Here is a 20,417-nt window from a genome sequence, read left to right as displayed (position 1 = left end):
AAGGTGGCTCCTCTCCCCGCCCCTGTAGCTTCTTCTAGTACCTTCCCCTGGTCCTGTTGTGATGTTGGCTTCCACTTCTGGCCCATAAGTGAAGGTCTTGGCTCGGATTCGAAACCGATAAGTGACGCCTTCTGCCAGATCCTTCACTTTCAGCCACAGGGGGCTGTTGGCTTTCACATCCACTGTAACAATCTTGCTGACACCTGGACATCAAGGAGGCAAAATTTAGAGATCAGGTACTCGAATATATTCATATATATTTGTGCTTACAGGACTTAAACTGCAACAGTTTTGCCATGATCAAAGCCAAAACCTTTGAAGTTTAATTAACAGTGCAATCCTATTCTTGCTTATTTAAAAGTATGTTGTACTTACTTCAGAGGTAAACTAAACCTAAGCCAGAAAAAGTAAAAATAATTCCACCCACCTATGCATACACAGAACTGCAGCATTCATTCATATAAAGGAGTCAGACTTTGCTGCTGTAAAGAGAGAAACTGATTGCAGAACTAGGAAAGGCATATGGTTCTCTCATGCTGCAACCCAAGGCAGCAGGGCCATTTCAGCACTGAGCTTATTTTTTTCCTAATTATTATTGCTACTTTAAAAAAATTAAAATATTCTTAGGGATATAGAAAAATCAAGATATCAAAATGAAAGAAATGAAAGAAAAATGCACGTCACTTAATGCAGTTCACTTTTACAGTAGGAAGAGCTTACACCACTGAAAATTATTTTTTCTCATTTCTGAAATTTTAGTATAAATTTCTCATTTCATTTCAATCATGACCTTGACTGAATGCCCAAAAAGTACCATATAGATGGATTACCAGGAACCCGATTTCAATGCTGGTAACCCAAAAACAATTTAAGAGTGGATTTGAATACATGGAACATCCATTTCTCTTACATTTGGAAACCCACAGTTTGTTTACAGATCTGAGGCTAGAGGCATGAATTGCATGTCAAAAGAACTGAGTTTAGGCAGCACTGTCCTTATTAGAAAATAAGCTCTGAAAGTCGGATTTAAAACATGCTCATGATATAATCAGAGATACATTGTTAGTGCTACTTGTTTTAACCAGTTCATGAATTTAGCCTTCCCAACAGCAATAGCAAGTACATTTCTATACTGCTTATCAGTGGACATAAGCACTCCCTAAGCTGTTTACAAAATGTAAGCTAATTGCCCCCAACAAGCTGGGTACTCATTTTAGCGACCTCCTTGGAAGGATGCAAGCCTGAGTCAAGCTTGAGCCCTTTTGTTGGTATTGAACTCGCAACCTTACGGTTTGTGAGTGAGTGGCTGCAGTACAGGCATTTAACCACAGCGCCACCAGGGCTTCCCAGACCATATACCTACCACATTTGAACTACAAATCCCATAATTGTATCCATTTGGCTACAGATAATGAAAGCTGTTGTCCAGCACATCTAGAAGGTACCAGGTTGGGGAAGATTGAACACCCACAAACACACACACAGAGGACCTGCCTCTAAAACGCTCACCATCCACAGGCATACAGGGCTCATAGATAAGACGGTAGCCTTCAAGGATTCCATTGGGGAAAACTGGTGGCTCCCAGGACACATTTACGGAGGTGGTGGTGAGTTCACTGAACTTGATTGAGCCTGGGGAGCTGGGGGCTGTGAAGAGAGAAAGGAAGAAGTCAAAAGTAGGGAAGGTGTTATGTTTTCCCATGAATACTATGGCCTTCTTGCTGGAGGTAGTAGAGTTACCCATCCCTAACCTCCAAAAGGAAGGGCAACCATTGAATACTAATAGCCTTCTGCAAGGCCAGTTGAAGGCTGCTGTAAAAGAAGGAATACTGGCAGGATAGGAAGCAGAGTTATGGTCTGAGCATGGCTGTGAAAGGGAAAGGACAGAAAGATATGGATTAGAGCTTAAAAACTGCTAGATACAATGAAGGGGTGGCCTGGAGGACTGTAATCCTGATTTAACCAAGAACTCAGTGGGGCGCCACTGGCCAGGGAATTTTGCTTTGCATCACATCTGTCAAAGAGGAATATTAAGGCCAAAGCATAATATTAAAAGAGAAAAAAAAAGAGAAATTCTGTCTCTAAGACCTGAGGATGAAGGCAAGTAAAAGACTGTACTTGTGTGCCAACCACATGGCCAAAAGGAATCTTAACAACAACCCTCCCACAGAAAAGACTGAGAGTAGTACACTATAAAGGTGTGAGCAACTAGATGTAATCAGGTTATCCCCCCCCCCCTGCCAACCCCATTGTTTATTCTGTGCAGCTAAATGGATTTCATATGGTGTCTTAATTTAGGGTCTGAAGGCTTCTCCCTGAGTGCTAAGGGATCCACAGGGGCTATAAGAAGCCATATAGTCTAAAGCAGACAGGATCTCTGTATCTCGGGGAATAATTACCCACACCTCTTGTGATCTAAGAACCAATGTGGCATAATGATTTGAGTGTTGGATTACGACACTGGAGGACAGGGTTCAATTCCCAGCTCAGTCATGAAACCCACTGGGTGACCTTGGGCATGTCACATGCTCTCAGCCTCAGAGGAAGGCAATGGGAAAACCTCCTTTGAACTAAATATTGCCAAGAAAACACCATGATAGATTTGCCTTAGGGTTGTAACAAATCGGAAATGACTTGAAGGCACATCACAACAACAACAACCTTGGTATTTAAGACGTTTATCACACGGGGACAATTGGAAGTGTAAATGGGGTTTATCCCATGAAAATTGCGCATTTGTGATTAAGATTTTCACATGACATTGTGAATAAAGTACCATTATCTTGGGAATATCCTGCGAAAATCGCATAATTCTGATAAAGTTTTTCACACGATGTTGTGATCAAAACCAATTAAATCACCATTAATTCGGGAATAATCAGGCAGTAAACAGCAACAAACCATTTATGGGATTTTCCAGTGAATTATTTGTTGTTGTGTATTGCCTGGTTATTCCCTCGTTATTCCCAGGATAATGACTGCTGTGTGTGAAAATCTTAATTGCGATTTAATAGTAATTGCATGATTTTCATGGGCTAAACCCCATTTAAACTTTTCTTCCATATGATAAACTCCTAAGAATGGTGTCTGGCTGAAGATTCAGCTTCCACATGGTGGCAACAGTGGGAAGATGAGAAGAAAGGTCCTTTTCCATGTCCAGTGATTTCTGCTGCAAATTTCCCACAGCCCACCCCTAGAAGAATCTAACTTTATGCTCTGCTGCTTTGGACTTGAGGTGGAAGCAGGTGACTGGTGGCTCCTTGGCGGTGATGGAAACAAAAGAATGTATGCCTGGCAGCCACAGCTTACCATCACCTTTGCTACTGAATTTTATAAGAAGGACTTGAACACTTGCATTTTCTGTATCTGCACTGGGCCCTGGCACCAAACCTCTGTGAAAAATACTGTAACAGTATTTTTCACACTGGTAAGCCATGGAGGAAAAGTAAGCCAATGACAGGAAGGAAACTTAGATTCCTAATTTTTAGGGAAACATTCAATGATTTTTAAACTGTGCTCACAATTTTTGTCTGCCTGAGGGTTACAAACTAGCTCTTAAAGAAAAGGCATGTCTATTATTTAGTTATAAATGTACACAGGTGGAGATCGACTGAGGCTGTTGTTTCACCTTCCATGATCCCATGCTATGCTCCTGGTTTCCTAGACAACGAAGGCACTTCAAATGCCTGGTTTATCTTAAAAAGCAGTTATTGATGTTATTACTGGCAAGACTGTGACACTGGTATGAAATAATAAGTGGAATCAGCAACCTACTGTGATGCCAGTTGGGAGAGCAGGACAGAAAATCACACACACAAAAAAAACCTGTAAAGGTTTTAACCCGATTGCACAGTGTTGCACAGAAACATCACTACAGTTCATCATCTCTAGGTTGAGACTTGCATGAGTTTAACAAAATTTGAGTCCTGCTGTATGCCTAAAAATGCAGCAAAATGACAATAAGTCCTGCTCCCTCCCATGAGTGACCGCACTGGGTGACACCAACCCTAAGGACACCACTGTTGGGGCCACATGTAGTCTATCGGTCCTACTTTCCCCACTTTATGTTAATTACTCTAGATACAGTATCTTACATTAGTAAACCAAGGTCCAAAACACACTGCAGAAATAATCCAGTTTGAGACTGTTTTAACTGCCCTGGCTCAGTGTTAGGGAAATTCTGGGAATTGTAGTTTATTGTGCCACCAGAGCTCTTTGACAGAGAATGCTAAATCTCACAAAAGTACAGCTCCCAGAATTCTCTAGCATACAGCCAGGGCAAGTAAAGCGGGCTCAGACTGGATTATTTCTGCAGTGTGTTTTGGATCCAAGTCACAGTGTTGATGGGAAGAGAAGAACTCCCATGAACATTATCCAATTAACAGGGAAACTAATAATAATAATAATAATAATAATAATAATAATAATAATAATAGTGATGATGATGATGATGATGTCTGAAATCTATCCCGTCTTCTACCCACTCTGTTAGCTGGAAGGATCCGAGGGTCATTCCAACCATACAACAGACCCTTACCTTGCTCTTATGCAATGCCAGGTCAGTAAAGAAAAAATCCCATGTCATCCATGATTTGTTAGAAGAAGAGAACACCGACCTGGCCTGCTTTACCGAAACCTGGCTGGGAGAGGACAGCAGCGTAACCTGGGCTAAGACCCTCCCTGCCGGGTATGCAGTTCAGGAGCAGGTTAGGGAAAGTGGGCAAGGGGGTGGTGGTGGCCTTGGTCTACAAGAATACCATCACTTTGACCAGGAGACTTGTCCGGAAGACAGATTACATTGAGTGTGTTTACCTGACCCTGAAGGCTAGGGACAGTCTGGGGATTCTGTTGGTTTACCGTCCACCCCATAATCTAACAGACTCCCTGGCTGAGCTGACACAGCTGGTCTCAGAGCTGGTGCTGGAGTCCCCCAGACTTCTTTCCTTGGGGGACTTCAACATCCCCTTTGAGGCTGGCTCATTAGATCTTACAGGGGCAGCTCAGGAGTTCATGACTTCCATGGCAGCCATGGGTCTGTCCCAATTAGTCTCGGGTCCGACACATTGTGCAGGTAACACACTCGATGTGGTCTTCTGTACAGAACAGGAAAGCCCATGGGCAGAGGTTATCAACATCACTGCCCTATCATGGATGGACCATTTCCTGGTTAAGATTGGCCTAAAAGCCACTACCCACACCCCCCTTGGGGGTGGAGGATCCATTAAGTTGATCCGCCATCAAAGGCTAATGGAACCTAAAAGGTTCCAGGAAGCCCTAGAGCAGTGATGGCGAACCCACTGCACGCGTGCTGGAAGTGGCACTTTGGGCCATTTCGTCGGGCACGGGGCGAGGGAGAAGGCGGAAGAGGCATGCGTGTGCCCGTTCCTCCCCCTCCCTGCCTTTTCCTGGCCTCCCTCTGTCTCTTGGAGACAGCTGGAAGCCAGAAAAGGGTGCTCCGGAGAAGGAGCCAGAGGAGTGCGCCTCTGGCTCCTCCTTGAAGCCTTCTCCCAGCCCCCAGCTGCCTCTTCAAGAGAGCTAGAGGCTGGGAAAAGGGCGGGGAGAGGAGGAGTGACCGGCGCGCGCCAGTGCCGCCTCCTCAGGGAGCTTTGCCTGGAGAGACAGCTGGAAGCAGGGAAAGCTCCATGGAGAGGGAGGCAGGGGCCCTCCCCATCTCCCTCCTCCCCCACTTACCTTTCCCTGCCCTCCAAGTGTCCCAAACGGGGTTCCTAGAGGGCAGGGAAAGGTCCGTGGGGAGGGAGGAAGGGGCCCTCCCCATCTCCCCACTTACCCTCCCTGCCTTCCAAGTGCCCCAAACGGGGCTCTTAAAGGGCAGGGAAAGGGCCGTGGGGAGGGAGGAAGGGGCTCTCCACATCTCCCCACTTACCCTCCCTGCCTTCCAAGTGCCCCAAACGGGGCTCCTAGAGGGCAGGGAAAGGTCCATGGGGAGGGAGGAAGGGGCCCTGCCATTCGTCTTCTTCCCGTTTTGCCTTTCCTCGCCCCCAAAGGGCTTTAGAGAGCCCTTTGGGGTGAAGAAAGGTCCAGGAAGAGGAGGTCTGGGGCCGTGCCCATGGCTCTGCCCCCTCACGGGCCTTTGCTGACCCCCAGCTGTCTCTGAGAGACAGCTGGGGGCCGGGAAAAATGCAAGGGAGGAGCCCCGCCCAGGGGGTGGAAGCTCTGCCCACAGAGGGTGGAAGCCACACCCCCTGGGCCAGAACCCCCTCCCCAGCACGCAGCCCCATCCCAGGGGGCAGAAGCCCTGCCCCCTGGCACGCGAACGTAAAAAGGGTCGCCATCACTGCCCAAGAGGCTTTTATGGTTGGAAATGACAGCGATTCTGTCGACGCCCTGGTTGATACCTGGGATAAAGACCTAACCAGGGCTATAGACAGCATCGCTCCCGAGCGTCCTCTCCGGCTCGCTTCAAATAAAAAAACCATGGTACACTCAAGATCTTCAGAAAATGAAGTGAGCCATGCGACGACTAGAGTGCTGCTGGCAGAAACACCAACGCTTATCTGACAAGACGCTCCTAGGAAACCTTTTAGTTTCCTATGGAGCAGCAATCGATGCAGCAAAGAACTTGTTCTGTGCTGCATGTATTGCATCCGCAAAGTCTTGTCCAGCAGGGCTATTCAGGGTGGTTAGAGAGCTAACCCAACTGCCTCCCACTCCAAACATATTACTAGAACCAACAACGGCCTGCTGTGATGCATTCAATGACTTCTTTGCCGATAAGATCTCTCAGATAAGGGTCGATCTGGATGTCGGCATTACAACAGAGACTATGAGAGAGGTATCCAGTGACTCTGTGGACTGTGTTAGACTGGATTGTTTTGAGCTTGTGAGTACCGATGAAGTGGACAAGCTCCTTGGATGTGTAAGGAAGACGACTTGCCCTCTTGATCCCTGCCTGTCTTGGCTGACCGTTCAGGGAGGGGATGTTGTAACATCACTGCTTCAGACTATAATAAATGCATCCTTTAGAGAGGGGAAGTTTCCATCAGCACTTAAACATGCAGTGGTTAAGCCACTCTTAAAGAAACTCTCTCTAGACCCCCTGATAAGGAATAACTATAAGCCAATCTCTTTATTACCATTTTTGGGCAAGGTGATCGAGAGGGCAGTCGCCTTCCAACTCCAGACTGTCTTGGTTGAAGCCAATTTGAACCCATTTCAAACTGGCTTTAGGGCGGGATACGGATTTGAGACTGCCATGGTCACCCTAGTCGATGATCTCTGTCTGGGCATCGACAGGGGAAGTATGACCCTGTTGGTGCTCTTGGACATTTCAGCGGCATTTGATACCATTCACCATGGTATCCTTCTGGAACGCCTGAGGGGGTTAGGTATTGGGGGCACTGCGCTCCAGTGGTTCCGTTCCTACCTCTCAGGCAGATTCCAGATGGTGATGCTGGGGGACAGTTGTTCTCGTAAAAGAGAACTGACATCTGGCGTCCTTCAGGGCACCATTCTGTCCCCCATGCTTTTTAACCTTTACATGAAGCTGCTGGGAGAGATCATCCGAAGACATGGGGCCCGGTGTTATCAATATGCCGATGACACCCAAATCCACTTCTCTGTGTCTCCGACTGTTGCAGTGACTAAGGATGGCATCTCTCCTCTGAATGCCTGCCTTGAGTCAGTAATGGGCTGGATGAGGGAAAACAAACTCAAGCTGAATCCAGAGAAAATGGAGGTGCTTGTGATAGGTGCCCCTGGTCCGGGGAAGGAGATTTCCTAACCCATCCTTGACGGGGTCACACTTCCCCTGAAGAATGAAGTTCACAGTTTGGGAGTACTCCTGAACTCGTCTCTACAGTTGACGTCTCAGGTGGAGGCGATAACAAGGAGTACATGGTGTCAACTTCGGCTGATACACCAACTGCATCCCTACCTGGCTCAGGGGGACTTTGAAACAGTAGTACATGCACTGGTAACCTCTCGTTTAGATTTCTGTAATGCGCTCTACATGGGGCTACCTTTGTACCAAGTTTGGAAGCTCCAATTGATTCAGAATGCTGCAGCCACACTGATCACCAGCACCGAGGTCAGAGCACATTACACTGGTGTTGAAATCTCTACATTAGTTGCCAATTAGCTTCCGGGCACAATACAAAGTGTCGGTTATTACCTATAAAGCCCTACATGGCCTGGGCCCGAGTTACTTAAGGGAACGCCTCTCCCTACATAATATGCCCCGCACTCTCAGGACATCTGGCACAAAAATATTAGAACACCCCCAAAACAGGTTGAAAACTACCTCTTGTAAAATGTTTTCTGCGATGGCCCCTAAACTTTGGAACAACTTACTGGAAGAGGTCCGTCTTATACCTTCTTTGGAAGCCTTCAAGAGGGCACTGAAGACGGATCTCTTCTGGCGGGCCTATCCAACGGATCTCCTCTAATCTGATTTTGAACATCTGAATATGATGACTTGATTCTTACGACTGTGTGCAATACTGTAACATCTCTTCCCCTTTTTATTTTTGATTGATGTATTTTGTATGTATTTTATGATGTTTTTACTGTTGTAATCCTGCTTCGATCCGCAGAGAGAAGCGGGAGATATAAATAAAATTTATTATTATTATTATTATTATTATTATTATTATTATTGACAATAATAATAATATTTATTTATATTCCACTTAATCTCTAGGAATCCAAGCAGATTACAAAAGTAAAGCAAAATACAGTTAAAAGAGAATACATTAAAAATCCCAAGATCCCCATCTCTCCTCTGAAATTGCAAATTTTAGAGCATGAATGGGCTACAATCTCCATTCTATGATATCCACCAAATAAAGTGGTTTCTGATCAGTCTCTTGTACTTGTTTCTTCTTCTTTTAAAACATAAAAACAGTGGCAGGGAGGAAATTCATCACTGTTGGTTATAGTGCTGTGGACAGAGCTATTTAACTGTTTCCAAGCCATATTTCCAGTCTAAACCACACCTCCAAAGCTGTTCTTTATCCCACAGGGGAAATGTACAGATACTTGTAAAAACTGAAGTATCTGTATGTGTTCTCTCAAGGGACAAGTAGCAACTCATCTAGCTTGGCCCTTATTCTCACATTTAGGAATGTTTTCCTCACTTGAAAGGTAAAGCTAGTTTGATTTAGCCATTACCTCAACTTCTCTACAGAGCAGCCACAAAAGTCAAGGGGGGTGGGGAGGAAATGGGGTGGTTTAAATTCAGATCAAGCCAGGCTCAAATATGCTCACCGAAAAGAAATGGGATGGTTTTTGGTTTATCTGAAAAGAAGTGAGATGGTTTTCCCCTGCACTTTAAGTAACAATGCCAATGGATCTCAGAGGTCTATTAGGAAGGAAACCAAGATTGAAGGATCTTTGGCGTTCAATGCCACGTTGCATATTACATTTATTTTCATAGAAATCACCTTCTGGCAGGTGTATTTGGAGCAAAAGTAAGACTTATTTTATGTTTTGTAAGAACTAAACATACGGGTGGTGAGATGCTGCCCCTTTTTGCCCCGGATAGAGGCTCTAGAGGAAACAAACAAACAAACAAAAAAGCCCTGAAAAGGGGCTTCTTTTTGGTTCCTGGAAGTGGCGCCATAGGCTGTTGTGGTCTGGGCGCTACACCTGGCATGCACCATCATGGTGCGCACCAATATGGTGCCCGGGCGGCGCAGTAAGGGTTTTGAGTGTGCGGATGCTCAGCCCTTACAGCGCGTACAGGCCGACACAAAGTGCTGGTCTGTACAGCTCCGCAGTCTTCATTTGTTTTCAGTTTCCTCCAGCAGGCTTATGATCAGGTTTGGAACAGTGAATGTGTGTAGTGAAAGCATCCTGCAGAAAGTCTTCTAGATCAGCCCATGGCATTTTACTGTATGAAGAAGCAGAGCAACAAATGGTTTCCCTCACTCACCCAAAACTCAGTGTATAGTACTTAAACCTAGTCAAGTTATTTTGGCCTGTGAGGCAGAAAAGTGCCACCAGCACTTTCTGTCTCAGTAAAAATGCAGGAAGAATACACTCAGTAACTATCAGTTTGCTGTCCTTTCACAACATCCACAATCTGCTTCCAGGGCACTCACTTCACTCTGCCTAATAGCAGGGTTGGTTCTATCAGAAAATCAGGTTTGTCATATTGTTATCTGCAATAAGGAAATGGCTCAGTGTATATATGAATGGACATTACAGATTAGCAAGCTACAGCCATGTTATTGGGAAGTAAATATATCAAAATAGGCCAGGCATCCTGTTAAATTCAACTGGTCTCTGTCTGGATTATCTTTCTTTCTTTCTTTCTTTCTTTCTTTCTTTCTTTCTTTCTTTCTTATTAACTAAACACACAAACAAATAAATATTAGACCTTATGTGATAATGGCAATTCTTAGGATTTCTAAGATGTCTTTTAAAAAAGCAATGGGCCTACAGTAGCACATTATGCAATGAAAATTATTTGCAAATGGACAGCGTCTTTAACCTCCCTCCTCAACACTACTAACAAAGAAGACATTGTGTCAAGGCTTGACACAGATTGATGTTTTCTTTGTGGTGTGAGTGTGTATGAGTCCATTGAAAACTTGTGCCTTGAATCTTCTGAGTTGCAGTTTTAGAGCTGAGCAGGGGGCCTGAAAAGAGGGGAAATGGCATAAAACATCCTAAATGGCTCTGGCCAAAATCCTTGCTGTGAGTCTTCTCAGGCTGTGCCAAGAATAACCACAAATATCCAAGGAGAGGGAAGCCAGTAAGGCAGAGCCTGAATGCAGAACCGGCTTCCTCTCTACACAGCAGGGCACTAAAGATACAGGTTCTAAACCTCAGCAGTGTCCATGGCTTCAAGAAGGATTCACCACCCGTCAGAGTAATTGGCAGTAGACATGGCTAATAAGCCTCTCCTTATTTCCTTTCTTCTTGGGCTTTGATCTCCAAATATGTAACTTGCAGATGCTTTGAAGCACACGGATGGAAGGAAGGGGAGGGGAGCAGGTGGTGAAAAGGAACAAAGGACATGTCTGTGGAGAACAGAGTACAGAGCCTCAGACTACAGAGGCACATGTGTATTTTGCCCGGCATCAAATGTGGCCTGAGGTCACCAAGTCAGTTGTTCTACTGGATCTCAGCCTGGCACTTGATCAGTTAGGAATGCACACTCAGCAGCACACTCCAGCTCAGTGGTCAGGATTCAAGTCAGCAAGGTTCCCAAGCAACAGCTGCTTGAGACTGGAGCACAGGGGAAGTGGGCCTAAGGATGCAAGGTACAACTCAGTTGAGATAGTGGCAGAGTCATGTTGGTTTGTTGTGGGATGCAAATACCAAATTAAGAGGAGCAGGATAGCATTGGAACCCCCAAAAGTTACTTTTTTCCAACTACAGAATCCCAGTGGACATACTGGCTGGGAGGTCCTGGGAATAATGGTCCAATCCCCCCCCCCCCAGCTCCTTAAGGCATAAATTGAGAGGATGGGGAAGGGGACACAGGGCTGAATTACTAGTGCCGACTGTTGCTTTTCCAAAGAAGATCCTTCTAGATCCACATATGAAAACATTTGGGTCCAAAGGAGAAAACAAAAGTCCAGGTGTTGTCTATGGTTTGTTGGGATCATACCCTCTTGGTCTTGCTGGATTTTTTTTTTTAACATTGTTAAGTTTTGAAGAAAGAATAGATTTTATTGGTTGTTACTGAATTGACGTTGTAAGGAGACAGCAGAGAGGGGATGCAGACTAGTATCACTAAATGGTATTAGATCATTTTAATAATTTATACTTGATACAACAATATTTGAGTGCCTTTCTCTCCACTTCCTATGCCCCATTCCTGTTTAATTGCTATTCCATGAAAGAAAAGATCTCCTTCACTTGAATACCCAGTGAAAGCCAAGTGGCTGATGGATCACCTTTCCCTACCTGCTTGCTGGGTCCTGGCCTTGATAGGTGGACTGCGGGGCCCATCACCCGCAGCATTGAAGGCCAGGATGCTGACAAGATAGGCAGTATAGCCAGTAAGATTCTTTAGTTTGACACTATTCTCTGGTAGGAAGAGAGTTTTCACTTTTTCGGTTTCATTCTGCCGCTGGGCCTCCCAGAAATAGATCTGTGGGGTGGGGAAAATGGAGTGAGAACAGCGGTCACAGTGGAGAAAAGGCAAATAGGAAAAGAAAAGGTTGAGAATGGCATAATAATACAGCTGGCCCCCCACATTTGCAGCTTTAACCTTTGTGGATTTTATTATTCAAGGATTATTTGCTGCTGCCGCCATTATTGTCATAAGCGATTTTTAACAGGGGTTGGAAGCCTCACAAAACTGAGAAAACAAGTCCCTATTAAAAATGGCATAGGGTATTAGTGGAGGCAGTAGCAAGCTTCACCAGCCATCTGGTTCAGCCTTGCGAAGGAATCGCACTGCCTTTAAAGCATTCATGGTGGGTTGAATCCACTTATCGTACTTTTTGTGCATGTGTTAAATATGGTTTGAGTTGCCTACAGTTATTTGTGGTTTCCCCACTTTAGTGGGGATCCTATGCCCCTAACACCAGCAAATACGAATGGCTGACGGTACTCGCTTCACTCTTTGTGCTCATTAGGTGGTGCCTGAGGTGCTGCTCTTCCAAGATACAGAGCAGTAATGGTTTTTCAAATTAATTTTCCCTTACCAGTCTATATATGATTTCACAGCTTTGATTTAACATACTGAAAGCAAATTTCTGGCCCATAATGCATTGTAATTTTTAACAATTATTTTACTACACTGACTAAAACTGCCCCATCGATTAAATAATAAACACACTAATCAAAGCTTTCAGATCTAAGAGTCGAACAGGATAACACTTAAGAAATGTATCAGGAATCAGGTATCACAGTATCTCTTTCTTCATTAAAAGCAGTGGTTTGGGCAGCAATTTGGACTGGGAGTTTGACTCAGCTCTTGTCCCCAGACTGAAATCACATGCCCCTTTAACTGCTAAATGTTAAATACGAACTGTGAAAAGAAAGAAATACAGACAACTTTCTTATACCTGTTTCCCTCCACTTCCTTTCCAAGACAACACTTTGGCAAGAGTTTTAAGTTGGGGAAATGATCCTGTAAGAAAATGTTAAGCCTTCTTGCTGGCATTTACTTTTAACAAAAAGAGGGGGGAAATGGAAACATCTAATTTACATAAAGAGGGGGACTGATTTTGCATGCATATTTCCCCCTTGTTTCTGCCTGTCTCTGGGCAGTGATGGAAGAAACCAAGTTGTGTGGATTCCTTCTCTTACCAACCCTGAGAAAGTTTGTCAACATGAGCTTTTCTGAGTAATGCAGGAGGAAGAGAGAACAGGAGGACACTAAATATGAGGATGAAGCAGTGGCAATGCTGTATCTCTTATACATATTTTGAATTGATGGCCACCACTGTGTTCTGAGAATTTCTGTACTGGCCTGTGAAAACATGTTCCTAATAGAAATGAGATGAACTGAGTACCTTAAAGGGTAACTTTTTTTTCCTGAGGCTCTCAATGGGGGAGGCAAGTTCTTTCTATTTCAGAGGAAGGTGCAGATTAGGATGTATTCCTCCCTGAACTAGGCAAGACAGTACAAGCAAATTATTTTTGCTACTAGAGCATTGGGATGAAGAGGGTGAACCCCCCCCCCCAAAAAAACAAAAAAACAAAACAACAACCTGTAGTTCTGAAGCCATTCTTGAGCAATATCCAAACCTCCACAGAGAAGCTGGACCATCCTGTGAAGCCATAAAGTCAAGGCGCCAAAAGGATGGCAACAAACAGGCTCCATGACAACACTTTTCAGCACCCTTGCAGTTTGCTAGGAAACAAGAAAGCAGCTTTCCAAAACTCCTGCCCCAATGACTTATAAAATGCCCCACTGATCACTTGCTGAGGTGTATGAAGCCAAGATGAAGAGTGGCTCTGTAGGGATATACAAAAGATTAGTTCCATCTCCACTGTGCCATGGCTGAGTGTAGTGTCAATTGCTACAAGTCAGGGGACATACTGATATGGGTTTTTTAACATAATTCAAGGGAAGACTATGCTGGATTAGCATGAAACATGAAACATATCAGCTGAGCACGACAAGCACATTTAAAATGCTTGTGTGCATGTACGTGTGTGCTTGTTTGTGCCTGTGTGCATCTGTCACACAGCCTAATTCAATATTACTATGAAACTCAGTAGAAAATTCAGTTACCTTCCTTTTCATTTAAGTTCACAATGAATCCCATTGTGGGAGAAAGGCAGGATATAAATCCTTGAAATAAATAAATAGGTTGGTGGGGAATTTAACTATTATATTTATGTTTATTTTCCATTTAAATTTAAATTAAATACTGTATTGAAAGCCTTATTTCATTGAAAATGAAAAAAGGCACACATTATTTTATAGCCACCCCGCTCCACACCCTTGCTCCTATTCTGAACTTGAGAGAGAAGGATAATGGTGTGTAAACTGTGCCATGTTTGTGTTCTTGCCAGAAGATTTGCCATGCTGTATCTGGAGCAACTGCAAACTAGTTGCCCAATTGGAGGAAAAGGTGCAGCAGCTTGAGGCCCATGTATTTATACTTCAACTTATCAGGGAGAGTGAAGGTTTTATTAAGAAAAGGTGGAGCAGGGTCTTCTGGAATGACAAGAAATGGGGTATGCCTCCAGAGAGGGTAACAATTCTCCATCCCAGTAGGAAGTTCTTTGAAGGAATGTGACATACAGAAGTGGAACTATCAAGAACCATGATTCAAGCCTGGAGCTAAGCAACTGCTTCCAAACTCTCCCCTGAATAGGGGATTAAGAGCCACAGGAAGAGGGAAAAGAGCCCCACACCTCTCAAGATAGCCACCTATAAGGAGGCCGTGTATGACGCAAGCTCACTGTATTCTAAAAGAAGAGACAAAGTAGTAATGACAGCTACCCTGATAGTTGTTGGAAGTCACATTCTGCTAAGAGTATAAGGCCCAACAAAAGATTTTCGTTGCAGATTAGGAGCCTCAGTGTCCAGGGCAGAACACAGGGAGGCTACTCGGTAAGTGGTTTCAGTCTTGTGACCTCAATTTTTAAATTACATAAATTTAGGATTAATAAAAGGAAAGAAGTAGTTTTGTCTAAATCTAAAACAGCCAGGCTTAGGGTAAAGAACCAGCAAAATAAGTTTTCTCTTTAGAACTATATCTCATTTAATTCATTACTAGTCTAGTTAATAACTTAATTCTGGAAAAGGTTGATGCTGAAATTCCAACTTAAGTCAATCACTTCAGTTTAAAAAGAATTTTAATTACATTTCCTTTTTTTAATTTGATTTCTCTCCCCAATTTAATTGATTTTAAGAGTCAGTTACTGTCTCTGTTTTGCATACACCTATAAACATCTTAGAAACAGTTCTCCAGGAACAAATGTATGTATCCCTGAGAACGTACAAAACCACAGCACCCTATTTGAGGTTCAACAGCATCACTTGCTGGTAAAGTGTGAAACTACATCTTTTTTTCCTGGAACAAAGGTGGCTATTGTTTAGCCAGGTTGCTGCAGCCAAAATCCTCTGGTCATCCTATTGTAAATACTTTTAAAGACAGTGTACATCTTTAGTGCCTGGATGCAGCCCTGCAGCCTATCAGTGGCCAGGGAGGAGCAGAGATGTATCAGGGAGCTTCTAGCTGTCCCAGCATAATTGGGGAAGAAGCAGCCCCCCAATAGCAACATAAGAGTGCTGGCAGGGATCTATAGGCCAGCTGGATCTTGTCCTTGGTCCTCTTCTATAGATGAACCCAACCAGACTATCTCTGTCTTTAAAAGCGGGGGGGGCGGGGGGAGGATGGAATGGTTGCTAAACAACTGTAAGCTATTTGCATCTGGAGAGGTAGCCGTTAAAGGAAAAATAATCAAGACTGTTGTGGCTCTTTAATGACCCACTCATTTATTTACTAGTGTCAGGGTATTCGATTTATCACCATCTGTTAAAGCTCATGTCATAATAAATTTGTTTGCCAGGTGTCACAAGACACTCTAGTGTAAGGTACCTCTAGACCAGTGGTTGTTGTGGTGAACCCCAACCATAAAATTATTTTCGTTTCTACTTCATAACTGTACTTTTGCTACTGTTTTCCAATGGTCTTAGCTGACCCCTGTGAAAGGGTCATTCGACCTCCAAAGGGGTTGTGACCCACAGGTTGAGAACCACTGCTCTAGACCATCTAGACTGAGACTATGCACTAGGACAAAATTTATGTTACCACAGGAGCAGGCAACCTGCATTCTCTGTATGCTAGATTTCCATCAGTTCAAGCCACCATGCTCATTGCTCAGGAATGATGGGACCTTTAACAGAATAACACCTGGAGAGCCACAGGCTTCTTACCCTGCATGACAACAAATATTCCTCAGATTATCCTGAATAGCCATAAAGAACACTGTGACTTGGCTCACAAGTTCAAGTTGGAACATTTCCCCAAGGTGAGGAGTGAGCCCACCTTTCTTCATAGACTAAATTCCTTCTTTGCCTCCATCCCCATTGCTTTCTACCTTGTAGCCTTGGACATCTCCATTCTGTGCCTCAGGAGGTGGCGGCTCCCATGTGATGTCAAGCTGGATGGCTGTAGCACTTTGGATGGCAACATTTTGTGGTGCAGCTGTGGGGACTGAAGGAGAAGAGAGGGAATAACAGTGAGACAACAGAAGCTGGAGAAGATGACATTCTCACAATCCCATGGAGAGACAGGAAATGTGTTGTTCTGAACTGAATATTTATCCTTAAATATGACCTGTAAAGTCCCTGACTTTGGTCATGGCCATGTACGTCTTGGGATCCAGGCCAACACACCTGCTGTTGGCAGTTGCCTCTTTTGTGGATTTCCTGGGTAGGATTAGTAGCTAACAGGAATAAAACTTGCTCTAAAGCTGCAAGTAATACAGTCTCCACTATCTCAATCAATGGAAGAAACTGAAGCCTAGGTTATAGCCTTGAGCTAGAACAGGGCAGGTCTGAGGATCTACAACAACAAGAACAACTGAATAGAAGGTGGCTCAGCTTACCAGCCTCCCCAACAAACACCTCCTGTGGTGAACTGGTGGGTCCCTCACCCACAGCATTGTAGACACTCATTCGAATCTCATAGCGGCGATGCTTGTTTAGATCTATAGAAAAGGTGAGAAATGGAGAAAGACAAATATCACCAGGGAAGCAGAGGCTACCTTTTAATTCCCAGGCAGCCTCAGGATAGCAGGGCACAAGTTCTGTCTTTCATGCTTTCATCCCCCCCTCCCTTTCACTTGCTCTCTACCTGACACCCCTTAACAGTGGCAATGACAATGACTATTCTCTCGGGGAGATAAAGCTAGAATAATTCTCCAGAAGAAAGTGGGACAGAATGAGGGTGGTAGTTCATTGCTTGACTTTCACTATGTAAATACCTGGTATAAGTTTTTAAAAAGCATGTCACTAGCCCCAATATTGTGAACAAATGCATACCAAGATGAAGGGAATAGCTTTTCTCTAAACTGAATTTAGAAAAGGGAAATATTTCCCATCAGAGGCCAACTGGTTCCAGGTCCCACTTATTCAGAGTGCACTCTGGACCTGGTTTTCTATGCTGGGTCAAATGATGGTAATTTATATTTGGAGGGAATTTTCTGCAGTTTCCTAGTCATGGACAGACCACTACCTGGGACTGGGATTTTTTTGTAAGGGTCAGAAACTGATTAAGATCTGTCTCAGAAACTGGTGGATTTCAAAAGATTTCTGATGATTCTTGGCAATTTTTCTGCTATTGATGGCTTGGTTGGTCTTTGGAATGGGAAAATGATCTGGGCAATTGATGCAATGTATGAAGAGAGACCACAAACACAAGCAGGCACAAATGCACAGCCAATCCACACCCACTTACTGTCCAGCTCATAGTGTGTGAGGGAGGCCTCTGTCAAGTTCTTCATGGCATATGTTGCTGTGGGAGGGCAGGTGGTCAAAAGGGAAAAGCAGTCAATGCAGGTTAGCCACATGAAAAGAAACATCTTGACAATGCAAGCAGGATGAACAGACATCACTGATAGGAAGAAAGCAGCTAGGAGAGAAACTTACAACTACAAAAAAGAACAGTAAGGAGTCTTCAACAAAGGGCTGGAAAAAGGAACAAGTACCCAGAAAGGGAGAAATCAATCCCTTTCATTGCCAAAGGTAGACAAAGCTGGCTAGAACTAACTGTGGGCATTTAGACAGCCTAGCTATAACTTCCACAGTGGCCCACTCAGGCACCCATTAAATAAATCCACCAGTTCCACAAGGAAGGAAAGTTGCCTTTCATGAAAGCTGGCACCAAAAGGTTCACATTTGGAAGGCTGACTACTCTGACAGCCTGCTGGGAACTTTCGGCAGAAGCACAATGACATGCCCAATGAAGAATTACTTATTAGTCTTTGACTTCTTTTTGGAAGTTTGCAACACTGATTTTATTATTACAAAGAGAAGTTCTGAGTAAGCGGTCATTTTGTTCTTGTAGGGAGCATTAGAAAGACTGGGTACATTGGGTTTCACTAGTGGCTGTGCTTGGCACTAGGGTTTGTTGGCTGGAAAATTGCTTCACATGATGGCAGTAGTGTGTGTGTATGTTTTGAAAACAATGGCAAACTCTGTAAGGCTGCTGAGCATACTGGATTCTGACTTTTCCCAGTTTCTACAACCCTCACTATGCACAATAATACTCACAGGTCAGCTCTGTCCATCTTGCATTGGGATTACCAATACTGCGTGCAGTGAAACCTCTCACCCCTTCATAAGCCAGCTCCCGATAGCGGATACGGAAGCCAAGCAGGATGCCATTGATTTTGTCCTCAGATGGAGCCTATGTCATCAGAAATGGATAATGAGACAAGGGACATGTCTACACGGGATATTTGCATAATTTTCCCTCTGCCCTTACATCACCTTCTCCACAAGAGGCAGAGCAAAAGACTGCAGACTGTCTTTACATGGGAAGGGTAGTTCAACAGTGAATACGGACCATCCCTCCCTTAATATGAATTTTAAAAACTCACAATTTGCTCTGGATCTTCTCAGAAAAGCCAGAACACTCCAGAGTTCATACAGCATCCTGGCACTGCTGCTGACATAAGCTACTCCCTCTGATAGGGATGTCATAACCCGGCGGCCCCCGTAACAAACCCGCTTTTGGGGGCCCCCTCCCGGTCCCGGTCCGATTTGGCCCCCAGCCCCCGGTTTGGGGCCCGCGCGGCGCCAACCCACCTTCCCCTGCCTCCCCGCGTGGCCGCGCCACCCACCCACCCACCCGCCCACCTCCTCCTCCTCCTCCTCCTCCTCCTCCTCCTCCTCCTCCTCAGTTCGGAAGCGAAGGAGGAGGCGGTGCGCGGGGGGAGGGTGGCGGGGAGGTGGGGAGGGGGTGCGGGCGTGCGCAGGAGGCGCACCTCCTTCTCCTCCTCCTCCGTTCCAAGCCTCCCTTCCTTTCTTCCTCCTTCCTTGCTCCTCCTCCTCTGCCTCCCAGCCCAGGCCCAAGTGGAGGAGGAGGAGGCAGAGGTGCCTGCCTGGCTTGGCGCTCCCTGCGCACGCGCCAAGGCAGCAGGCACTGGTAGGCAGCCACCCTCCACCTCCGAAAATTTTGTCCTACATTTGTCCTACATTTGTCCCGGTCTGGAGGTCCAGACTTATGGCAACCCTACCCTCTGAGGTCACGAGGTGCCCAGTCATGTGACTGATGTTGGACACTTCATTTTCGACTTCAGAGAGTGACTCATGCCAGTGGCACAGTAGGATGCATGTGTAGTCAACCTCTTGATATTGCTCTGGAGTACCCGAGAAATTTGGGGAGCTTTAGAGTCAGAATACTTTGGGAGCAGCTTGGAATATTCTGGCCAATGTAGAGCCACCCAGGGTCAGGTTGACACATACACCCCTGCACAGCTAACACTTGCAACTGTCTTTTAACATAATAGGGTCTTTTATTACTGCATTTTAGAAATGTCACCTTTTGTGACTCAGCCAAAAACTGGAAGGGTTGCTGAAGAACTTGTTTCTATGGTCTGCTGCTGCTATTAGAAAGCAGCCCAGGCAGATGCCTCAGAATCCTTATATACAAGGTAGGGCAACTTCAAGGAATGGAGGAGGTTGCATTACTGGATGGGATTACATCTCACCCTCACCACTGTGCTACTGAATATTGGTATGCCACAATTTTCCTTTACAACAAGCCAAGCAGGAAGTAGGTGTTGACTTCTGAACTTGCATTGTCCTTTTGGGAGGATTCTAGGATTATTTTCGAGCTTGAAAACATGGTGTGTGCTCCCTGTGCACCTCATTTTAGAAGTCAATTGTGGCTTTTTTGGTCAGTGGAATATTTGCTACCATTGGAGATCACACAAATCAGTAAATGGCTACATGAAGCCTGTTTGTTGCCCACCTCTTCCTTGTAAGCATTGTGGTATTGAAAAATGGATGCATGTACCCATACAAG

The 20,417-nt window shown here is 44.8% G+C and overlaps 1 protein-coding gene across 4 annotated transcripts in view; it reads right to left on the bottom strand.

Annotated features, from left to right (window-relative positions):
- LOC149322348 (protein sidekick-2) overlaps positions 1-20,417 on the bottom strand; it is a 418,672-nt gene that overhangs the window by 18,134 nt on the left and 380,121 nt on the right. For 2 of the 4 annotated variants that reach the window (XM_089540122.1, XM_089540131.1), the window contains exons 33-39: positions 18,659-18,794; positions 17,844-17,900; positions 16,993-17,094; positions 16,483-16,598; positions 11,878-12,064; positions 1,510-1,647; positions 42-203 (exon numbers count right to left, since the gene is read on the bottom strand). In XM_089540122.1, the coding sequence (XP_089396248.1) occupies positions 42-203; positions 1,510-1,647; positions 11,878-12,064; positions 16,483-16,598; positions 16,993-17,094; positions 17,844-17,900; positions 18,659-18,794 (898 nt within the window). The remainder of the gene's footprint in view (positions 1-41; positions 204-1,509; positions 1,648-11,877; positions 12,065-16,482; positions 16,599-16,992; positions 17,095-17,843; positions 17,901-18,658; positions 18,795-20,417) is intronic. The other 2 variants (XM_089540139.1, XM_089540148.1) reach the window with 1 other exon arrangement.

This window comes from Sceloporus occidentalis, unplaced genomic scaffold (genome assembly GCF_023333645.1).
Source record: "Sceloporus occidentalis isolate IW3139 unplaced genomic scaffold, rSceOcc1.0.p SCAF_1, whole genome shotgun sequence".
Lineage (NCBI taxonomy): Eukaryota > Metazoa > Chordata > Lepidosauria > Squamata > Phrynosomatidae > Sceloporus > Sceloporus occidentalis.
This window is presented reverse-complemented; position numbering and strand designations above follow the sequence as displayed.